The sequence below is a fragment of the Histoplasma capsulatum genome, genomic scaffold (assembly GCF_000149585.1).
Source record: "Histoplasma capsulatum NAm1 scaffold_6 genomic scaffold, whole genome shotgun sequence".
Lineage (NCBI taxonomy): Eukaryota > Fungi > Ascomycota > Eurotiomycetes > Onygenales > Ajellomycetaceae > Histoplasma > Histoplasma mississippiense.
The window spans coordinates 852,394-862,618 of record NW_001813977.1 but is presented as its reverse complement, the minus strand read 5'-3'; the positions used below and the strand labels follow the sequence as shown (position 1 = coordinate 862,618).

Sequence of the window (10,225 nt, the reverse complement as noted above, 5' to 3'; positions counted from 1 at the left end):
ATTCTTGGGTGGAAACGAGCGTTAGGTGGTTGATTACGTTAAGCCAAGCCCGATGTCAGCCACTCGGCTTTTCGCCAAAAGATATCCGGACGATTTTATTCGAATTGATCAACTCTGGCTATTTATTCAAAAGTGTTCCCATATCCTTGCCCTGCCAAACTCAGACCTGTCACACACCGGATTACTTACTATGCAACGCGCAATAACAATGTATCCATTATATGTAGGTAACGCTAGTAATGGTGGTTTAGCAAGGAAAGAATAAGTAACTACTACTCATCCGACGACACTTCAAAGCAATAACTAATCGTTGAATAATAAGAATGAAAGTCAACAGCCCTGTGAGAGAGGCAAACGAGGCAGGTAATAAGAATAAATCTTTCCTTGTCCTTCATCACCTCACCAAGCAGGCCGTAGTACATCACCGAACAAGAAAGACTAAACAGATTCAATAATAGAGACATATACCCTCCTTTCAGCAAAAGCAAATAAACACCTTTTGCGCTTCAAATCCCACCAAGAGAGAAACGAGAAAAGAAAAACCTGGAAGCAAATAAGGAGACGGACCAGGAAACCCCCGGGGGGAAGGGGAGGAAGGGATGGACGAAACTTCAACCACATCCCAGAGAAGGAAAAAAAAAAATAACTTCGTCGTTGAAGAATCAAATGGAAAAGAACTAATGAGTATTACAACCCATACCCACACCACACCTGCCTAGAAACCCCAGTCTGGCAAAGATACGAACAACGAAAAAAAAACCATATCAAACAAAATGAGAAAAACACCAAATAGAACAAAAATGACTGGATAATGAGGAGGGGGGGGGGGGGGGGAGAACATCATCATATCAGCAACAATTATAGCGGAACAATCAAAAAATAAAAATAAAAATAAAACAACATATAATATCTCAGTCCCACTGCGATTCGATCGCAGTCCGAAGTCAAGAGCAAGAAGTTAAAAGGAAAAAAAAAATCTTGATCCTTCCATTCAAGCTCTCTAAAAGCGACAAGCAAACTATCAAAGCCCGGTTTTTGAAATTATTTGGAGAAGGGAAAGTGTAAAAGAAGAAAAAAAAACTAATAATTGTAATAATAATAATAATCAAAGAAGAGGAACTTGAGTAGAAACACCAAAAAATATAAACCACATCATTGATCGAATCATTTCGTTATCGCGTTGTTCAACATATTAATTTTTGTATCAAGGGATACGGAAGGGATGGGAAATGAACGAAAAGAAGAAGAAGAAAAAATAGTATGGAGAAGAGGAGAAAGGGTGAAAAATAGATAGAGGTAGATAGATATAAAAATAAATAGTTGCTAGCGCAGACGTTCCATCGATACTGATACAAGGGAGAGGCTTCAGCAGATATAATAATAATGGTAATGATAATGATGATGGTGGTGGTAGTGGTAGTGGTTATGGGTCCGAATGGCATACAGCGAAAAGAGTGGCGTGTGGAAGGCGGCGCAGATGTGTTCGTATGAGAGGCTTGGTTGTGGTATTTGGGCGGCTTGGAAACACAACAGCGGAGATTAGATTTCCTATGAAGGGAAAAACAAAACCTGCTACTTCTTTTGTGATTTGTTTCCCTTTCTTTCTTTTCATCTTCTTGTTCTTGCGACCACTGTGATCCCCATCTCAGTCTCACCTCTCATGGCTCGATGTCATGTTTATAATAATAATTATTATTTTTCGCTTCCAAACGTTCTAATAGCAGGTCGGGAATTCTCTAAGAAGTCGATGCGCTTGCGCTGGCTTTTGTTGCATTTATTTGCCGATGGTAGCTGCCAATCGGTTGGAAACCCCTAGTCGCAAGAAAAGGGAAAAAGAAGAAAACTTGTTAGTCCTTGAGACGTTTGCTACGGAAGGAGAAGACTCCAGGGAAAAGGAAGTGAAGAGAGAGGAAAACGAAGGAATACAAGGGGGGGGGGAGAGGGAGGGGAAGAAAAAGAACCTACCGAGCAAGGTCAAACTCCCCAATTTCATCCTCATCGTCGTCATCATCCTCATCACGGTTATCACCGCCAGAATGACGGCGACTATTAGCCGCTCGAGGCAGCCGCCCATCGACACCATTCGACTTACTATCCGCAAGTCTCGAACCAAGTGGCCGACCCCCTAACCCGGGCCCACTACCCGGTTTACTCGGGCTGCCCAGATTCGGCGGCGGCGGACTACTGCTAGGGATAGCATTCAGTCCATCTGCAGATCCCCTGCCTGATCTTCCCCCTCCAGCACCTCCCCCCATGCCACCGCCAGCTCGACCTTGGCCGTAGCCACCACCATGCAACGGGCTCATATCCGACACGCGGACGGGGGTATTGCCGAGCTCCGCGAACTTCCAGAACTGTGCAGGTGAGCTCATTGGCATGAATTTCGACGGGATTTGCGCCCGTGCTGGGCGGGGCGAGGAGGGGCTGGTGGCGGCGCGGAGCAGGCGTGATCATCGACGTTGCATCGTCGAAGAAGGATGATGATAATACAGGCGGCGAGCCGCTGATGTGATCTGAGAGGCCGTATGCGCGATTGGGATTGTTGCTACGTGGATGATTGGGTAAGGGGGACTGTTGGTCGCCATAGTCTGCGTTGCTACGGCCGTTGGCGTCACGGTCGCTACGAGTCTTGCGCTCCGGGGTATAAGCTTCAACGGGGGCAACGGAGAATGAGTTAAATCCGGGCGACGTCATCTGTGGCGATGGGTTGCTTGTGGGGAACGAGCTTTCGAAACTTTTATCGTAGCCTGTTTGGCCATTCGCAGAACGGGAGCCGCCTTTGCTTTCCTTGCCGACAGGTGAGGAGGGTGCTGATGACTGTTGGTTATTACTCCTCCGGGTTTGTTTGTTCCAGTATTCTTGTCGGAATTCGGGGGCAATTTGCCATTTCATGCCCTTGCCAGGCTCGTCAGTGCGGCGGGGGACTTTTTGAAATGCCTTATTCAAAGAAAGGTTATGGCGGATAGAGTTCTGCAAATTGCTGTTAGCAACAGATGTCAAAAATGACATAAAAATAAAAACTTCTTTATTATTGACTATGAAAATTAGGGGTTGACGAACCTGCCATCCCGAGTTTGTATGCCGATAAAATGCATACTTTTCAGTAATATAAGCGTAAATTTTGCTTAATGTTAACTTTTCCTCTTCTGTCGAGAAAATGGCTTGTGCGATCATCGTAGCATAGCTATATGGCGGCTTTAGATCCTTCGCCGAATCGTTGCTATAATCAATATCTTCTGTGCTCTCCATCATCATGCCGCGATTGTAGAGCGGGGATGGTTTGGGAGGGGGGGCATCAGCTGTGTTTGGCGATCGGGGACGAGGTGGTGGTGTAATTTGCCGATCCTTGTGGTAAGACGAAGCCGCCTTCGTTGCTGGAGTGGGCTCTGTGCCATTTCCAGTGCCTGGATTGTGGCGATGATCTTGGTCGAAATAGGCGGCCGTCCGGCTGGCCTTGCTGCGGACCTGGTCTGGGTGCGCATGTTGAGACTCGTCCCAGCTGGCAGCATCATCCCCCGCAGCCAAGCGCTGGCATTTATCCACGAAGAAGGGATGGATAACGGCACGTACGTCCGGGGTTACGAACATCATCTGTGTGCCTGCGATCTCGATGACATCACCGCACGTAATCCGTGAGATGGTTCCTCGCTTTACTATTTGGGTGTTCAATCGAATCCCATTGCGTCCATTGACGCGAATATGCCAACCAGTAGGCTCCTGGCTGTTGAACAGAATCTCTGCATGTAATCTCGAGACAAATTTGTTCGGACCCAAATCGATATGCACCTCCGGCATCGCCTGGGCGGCAGCGACGAGGGGGCTCGACTGAGCATATATCCTTTGATCCCGGTCCGGAGGACGCCCGATGTTGATATGTAGACCTTTCATGTAGTAAGTCCAGTCACGGCCTGCGATCTTAGCGTAGGCCTTCACACTTTCTGGGTTCTCGCGTTCATTCTTGATATTCGAGTACTCGTCCATGACAGCCACCGGGTCATCCGAGACATCAAGACAAGCTATCACGGAATCCACCAGGTCCTTGTTGGTTGCAATATCATTTCCGGTGCTGGAGTCGTCCGATTCATCAGCAGAAACGGGTTCTGGAGTCTTCTCTAGCGGCAGCGACAGCGAGCGGGGATGGTCAATCTAAAACGTAGGCAAGAAAGGGACCAGAAATTAGCGAACGTTGGTCCGTGAATAAATAAACTACCAGCGGCAGAGAATGGTGCAACCAAGCCGAATGGCACTGATGATAAGGAAGAAAATACCTTGCGTTTCTTCGCAGTTCGACAAGTGGGCGAGGAATCCAACAGATCTGTTTCTGGAGTTTCCTGCAATCCAACGTCTTTGCGCCGGGTACGACGCTTCGTTGACGGCGCCATATTTTGTTTTCTAGCAGCCGGATATCAAGAAATTGTTTTCCGCAGTCAAAATCCACAGTATCGCGAACCCAGGCGGTACACACTGTGCTGTGAGGCAAGTGCGCGCCACGTTATCGGCGACCCGGGGAGGGGGTGGTTTGTCGATCAGAATAGCGTGAGAAAACGGTTGGAAAAAACGGGCAAAATTCGAGAGTGGGTGTTCGAGATCTGGGTACGTTTTTGCGCGATAAGGCCGAAAAAAGCGATTTGTGGATGGTTCTGTATCTTGCTGGCGATAGTGAGGAGAGGCCCTTTCTTTTCGCGTTGGGCTGCTCGCAGCTTATACGGGAGCGTAGATAGATTGAATGGGAAGAGCAGGGGAAAATGACGAGGAGATAAGATACATGAATGGAAAATGTTTGATACGCTGCTTGAAATCCGGGAAGTTTGTTTGTTGCCACCACTTGGTGCGCAAAGGTCAGGCGAAAACCCAAAAAGATAAAAAATAAAAAAATAAAAAAAATGGAGTCTTGGAATTTCTCGGGTGACCCGAATTATAACCGCCAGGCGAAACCTTGGTTCCAGGAGAGTGAAGTCGTAAATAAAACGTTCGCAAACAGGAATCTGCACGAGTCCCCTTTGAAGCTGGTTGGTGGGTGGTGTCAATTGGCGTCCCTTTGCGATGCGATAGAGGTGACGTGAAGGCGGGATGATGTTTGGGAGTCGACGGTGGTGGAGGAGGAGGCTCTGCGGTGGAGGTTGGAAGGCTGTTTGCCGCGAGAATGACGCGCCAGTAAATAAATGATCTCCATGAGACAAACACCCGCGGTTGTTGCTTCTGGGTGGCTACAGGCTCGTTTCCATCGATTGAACTACTACCTTCGCACAGTGATGATATAATGATAGGTATAGCTTTTTCAATTCTCCTTGGAGCCTCTCTCTCTTCCTCCCCGCTCTCCCCCTTCTCTTCGCTTCCTTTCTCGCTCATTTCTTTTCCAGTTCTTTGGAGGGAAAAAAATGTAAAACCCTATTTCAAACTCCCCCTTTCGCGAAATATCCCCAAAGTTTAAATAAACAACATTACCCGAAAATGGTCTTGGTGATCTATATACTTTGTTTTGGCTTGCCTATTTAGACTAGGCCAATATTTTTTTCTTTTATTCTGTGGGGATTAACCGGTGGCCCATGGGCAAGCTATGAAGCTATGTAATGTATATAAGTCGAACGACAGCCCGGTCCAGGGCAAATGCAATAAGATCCCTAGGTAAAGGGACCGATAAAAAGCAAAAGAATAACGGGAACGTTTTGCATTGAATGAAAAGGGTCATTGAAGCAACACCACACTGATCTATTACCCTCTCCAAGCTTTCTCACTGAATCTAAATTTGTTACGCCTACATTCCACAATAGGCATGACTTAAAAAACTAAAAAAATCCTCTCCTCGATCCCTTTTCTGTTGTCTCAGGCTCTCCTTTGTACAGTAGATATCCAAGTGCCTGGCTGGATAATCCGCGGGGAGCCCGTTAGCCAAACTCGGCATGGGTGAATTTCCCAGGTGCACATCTAATCTGTATTCGCGGTGGCTAGCTACATACTTAAGATGGGCTAACTGCGGGCCCCTCCCCGGACAGGCTATTATTTCCTCCCAGCTTGCGCGGAACAGGGAGGGAGGGAGGGAGGGAGGGAAGGGCTCTTTCTTCCTGCCCACTGCTCGGGTGGACACGGCGCTTTGCTGGGTTCCATACAGAGAGGAGCAAAATAACCAATTCTCTCCCCTGCCGAAAGTATGATGATTTTGAGTTGCGGCTTGCCAACAAACCGACTCTCTCCCCGACCTCTGGAAATGCAAGAACAAAAGAACGAAAAAAGCTTGTCCAAATATGCTCACGCCCGGCATGCTTTGTGTGAGCTTGATCTTGGCGTCATCACAACATCATCATCATCACCATCATCGACAATTCCCATAGAGCTCTGTTTTCATTGCTTTTCTTCTTTTTGTTAGAAACAAAAGGTCGGGTTTAAATATATGTATATTGTATATATATAAAAAGGAACGATAAAATTGAAGAGCCTAAAAAGTACAGAATAAATTTGAGACCAATGAAACCAAAGAAAGCATAAACACTCGTCATAATCATAATGATAATATAAATCATTCATCCTGAACTGAGACGAAAGAAAAGAAAAGGACTACATCCATGGTTCCTCACTGGAAGATAAATAAGGAAAAGTACCCCGACAAAGGTTAAAAAAAAGGAGTAGAACTAAGAGTGGTGAGTTAGATTTGGTTAGGTTAGGTCAGTAATACTAAGAAACTGAGCAACTCAGTGAGATATACATTTCGAAGATGAGAGAGATAGAATGAAAATGAAGTAACATAAGAGGGAACAAATATCATCGTGGCACAAGACTCAAGTTTCAAATTCGACCCGCAGACTAGCCTGCTCGTAAAGAATCACGTAACATTGGAATAATAGAAAAATGCGACATAAGGGAGTAATAAGAGAAAAAGAAAGAAGAAAGAGAAAAAGAGAAAAAAGACAAAGAGAAAAGACACACAATAGGAATTGGTGTATAATATCAAGTATCAAGCGAGAAAACCGTAAAAATAATTTAATTTTTTTTTTTTTTTTTAAAAAAAAAAAAAGAAAAGAAAGAAACGCAACGCAACGAAACGGGGAAGGTGAGATCACAAAAGTTAATTTCAATGAGAAAATCAAGTCTCCTCAAAATCCATCTTTAGAACTGGATACAGACTTGCCCCATCCCGTGCCTCCCGCGGATCTGACTTTATATTATCATGCGGGGAGTTACCTCCCTGTTGCTGCTTTTGTCGCTCCTCAGATCCTTGCCTATCGATATTCATATCCGAGCCAGAAGCTGCGCCCGACGATGACGCTCGGTCTCCAAGTTCAATACCTTCCATCCTCTCACTAACGTCAGGGCTATCCTTGTTGTGGTTGTCGATCTCACTCGAGGGCACATCAGTAGAATCAGTATAATTCTCCTCCTCATAATCACCACGGCTGAGTCGTTCATAAATATACAAACGTAGTTTCTCCAGGAGGCGCACATTGGCAACCCACTGTTCAACCGAGTCGTGGGTTTCATTGCTGCCCGTTGCATTTGCAGCCGTAATGGCCGCGGCTACAGCGCGGGATGCTTCCTCAGCGTCTGGGGTTGTACTAGACGAGCGTTTGTCGCTATCACGCTCAGTGTCTACCGATATTCCTGTTCTTGTTGTTGGTCGGAGGGCTGGGTCGATGACATTGGTAGATAATTTAGTAGTCTCGGCATTAGATGATGATGGGAGGGGGTACATTTGTGATGATTCGGGTGCGCTGTGTGGTTGCGATCGTTGGAGCATGCCGCCTGTATATCTGCGACGGTCATCGTTTTCAAATACGCTGCTGAGAGTCGACGGCGGCGCTGCACTTGAAATACTTGGATAGGGGGTGGTGGGGTTTTCCTGGGCTGTTGTGGCCGGAAGCGTTGGATACATGGCGGCGCTTGATTGAGGATGGTGCGAAGGCGGAACAGAATGGTGCGTCGAAGAGACTGAAATGGGGGATCGACCAGACGTGTAAGACTGGGCACTGGAAGGAGGGGTGAGTGCAGGTGTGGTATGAGGAGAACGGGCGGTAGTTGAAGAGACCATCATGGGAGCAGTGGTGGTCGCTGATGCGTGGCTAGACGGGATATGAGTCGCAGATGGGGACGAGCCAGTATTGCGGTAACTCATCCCGCCGTGGATGTAATGGGCGCCTGGCTGGGCGACTCCCGCAGCGGCAACGTGGTCATCATTCTCGTAAACGGTCGACTGCATCTGTTCCAGGAACTGGTCAATGTTCATCAAGTCAGCCTTGGTGCGAAGGTTGCCCATTGGAGGGAGGTGGTAGGATTGTGCGGGCATTGGGCCAGGCTGGTAACCGCCGCCATGACCGCCGACATTAACGATGGCTGGCATTGGTTGGTACTCGGGAACAGCACCGCCGTTAACCAGGGGAAGGGGCAGGCCATGCAAATTTAATAGTCGCTGCCCAACCGCTGCGTAGGAGCTGGGGTCGAACTGACGGCGTTTCAAGTCACCGAAAAACTCATTCAAAGCATCGTATCCGCGTTTCTTCGACTCATAAGAGGCCTGATGCGACGTATCGCTGCCAACAGCGTAGTACACGTTTCCATAAGATTGATTGGAAGGGTGTTGTGGGTGGGGATTTTGATAATATTGTGGAGCTCCATGCGGATACCCTTGTCCGGGGACAGGTCCTAATGCACCTTCGAAATAATGGGCTGGCATCAAAGGGTTCACATTAGCACCGTAAAGAATAATAAATGGCCACAAAAATAAGAGTGAAGGCGTGATAAAAATGAAAGTAGTAGACTTACATTTTCCGTCGGCACCAACGCCAACACCAAACATCCCATTTGGGGGCCTGGATCCAGGGCCAGGTTCTGGGGATCTTACGAGGACCGAATCGTCCGCGTGGGTCTTTACATGTTTCTTCAAATCCTGTGGACGCTTGAACGCCTTGCCGCAGAAATCACACTTGTGAGGCTTCAGGGGAACATGTACTCGAATGTGCGAAGTAATATGGTCTCGCTTGACAGTAGTTGTCCGGCAATTCGCCCATCCACAAGTTAGATTCAAGTTGTTGGTGCTCTTACGGCCAACATGGCGTTCACAGACGTGCTCCTAAATGATATGATACATTAGCGCTAGACAGGAGATAATTTTCACCACCATGGCACAACTTAAAAACAAGCAAAGATAGTCACACAAATAAAGAACATCCAAGAGCATGTATATATCACGTGGATCATAGCGCCGCGGCAACAGGAGACAACACTCACATAGAGGGCTTCAGCAGTGGGAAGCCGGTCTTGGCAACCCTGCCATTGGCACACTAAGTTCTCAGCAGTGCTTTGACTTGGCCCACGGCTCAGGTTTTGTGGAAGGGGTACTGGATTAACAACTGAGGCCGCAGCAGCAGCCGCAACAGCCTGCTGAACAGCTGAGGGCGAGTTAAGTGGCGGAGGATGAGAAGGCTGGGCAGGCGAGAGCTGAACCTGCTGTGATGGCGCCGGCTGTTGCTGTTGAGGCGAGCCTTGCTGTGGAGCCTGCTGAGGTTGTTGTTGTTGTTGTTGCTGTTGCTGCGGTAGGTGTTGAGACTGTTCGTGCGGAGATTGCTGGGACTGCTGTGGTTGCTGATGCTGCTGCTGCTGTTGGTCCATCGGGGCGGAAGAGTCTTGGTTTTCGCGGGAGGACATGGCTGCCAAGAAATAATTCTTGTCACAAGCAAGTCTTGGGAGCGGAAAGCGGGAACAAATAAAACGCGCGAGGACTGCAAGTATATCAAAACGCAAAGGGCGTTGAGAGCAGATTGTCAAAATCAATGTGGATGGAAAAGGGCAGAGTTACAAAAGTGGCGGGATCCAAATTTGTTGCGCAGGAGCGCCAGAGAAATAATCACAAAAAAAAGGTATGCAACAAGAAGAGAGTCAAAGGTGGGAGATAACGAAACTAAACGGGTTTAACAAAAACGGGTTTAACAAAAGCTGAAAATATAGAAGAGCAGAGTAACCTACACGTTCTGGGATGATATTGGGGACAAGATGTTCTGTTCGAGATAGTTTGCTGCGTTTTTCCTCTTCGTGCCACTCAAAATGGAATACCGCCGTCACCCAGTGCGACGAAAGAATGAAAACGCGAGTGAAATTGGGTTGGTGGTTGGTGTATGGGAGGGAATGATATCGCAAACCCGGTCACGACATTGAATTGCTGTGATAATAGTTCAGGGAGTCGTAATAGGTAGTCACCGTCACGAAGCTTAGGTAGCAGTTGTGTTGGAGTTGTGCAGAA

The 10,225-nt window shown here is 47.5% G+C and overlaps 4 protein-coding genes across 4 annotated transcripts in view; 1 reads left to right on the top strand and 3 right to left on the bottom strand.

Moving 5' to 3' along the window:
• Positions 1 to 1,961: 1,961 nt before the first annotated feature.
• Positions 1,962 to 4,382, bottom strand: HCAG_06595 (forkhead box protein C2; the record flags this gene model as incomplete). Its single annotated transcript, XM_001538940.1, has 5 exons — positions 1,962 to 2,354; positions 2,389 to 2,980; positions 3,061 to 3,096; positions 3,137 to 4,146; positions 4,269 to 4,382. The coding sequence occupies 5 exons, from the start codon at positions 4,380 to 4,382 to the stop codon at positions 1,962 to 1,964; spliced, it is 2,145 nt and encodes a 714-aa protein (XP_001538990.1).
• A 1,864-nt stretch (positions 4,383 to 6,246) lies between these two features.
• On the bottom strand, positions 6,247 to 6,562 carry HCAG_06594 (predicted protein; the record flags this gene model as incomplete). The annotated part of the gene is made up of 2 exons (XM_001538939.1): positions 6,247 to 6,333; positions 6,557 to 6,562. 2 exons carry the CDS (start codon positions 6,560 to 6,562, stop codon positions 6,247 to 6,249), a joined length of 93 nt encoding a protein of 30 aa, XP_001538989.1.
• Positions 6,563 to 7,078: 516 nt separating this feature from the next.
• Positions 7,079 to 9,633, bottom strand: HCAG_06593 (pH-response transcription factor pacC/RIM101; the record flags this gene model as incomplete). The annotated part of the gene is made up of 3 exons (XM_001538938.1): positions 7,079 to 8,655; positions 8,752 to 9,058; positions 9,217 to 9,633. The coding sequence occupies 3 exons, from the start codon at positions 9,631 to 9,633 to the stop codon at positions 7,079 to 7,081; spliced, it is 2,301 nt and encodes a 766-aa protein (XP_001538988.1).
• A 396-nt stretch (positions 9,634 to 10,029) lies between these two features.
• Positions 10,030 to 10,225, top strand: part of HCAG_06592 (predicted protein) — a gene marked incomplete at both ends in the record, with an annotated part of 712 nt that continues 516 nt past the window's right edge. The window contains one exon of the mRNA XM_001538937.1: positions 10,030 to 10,092. Coding sequence (XP_001538987.1) covers positions 10,030 to 10,092 — 63 coding nt within the window. The remainder of the gene's footprint in view (positions 10,093 to 10,225) is intronic.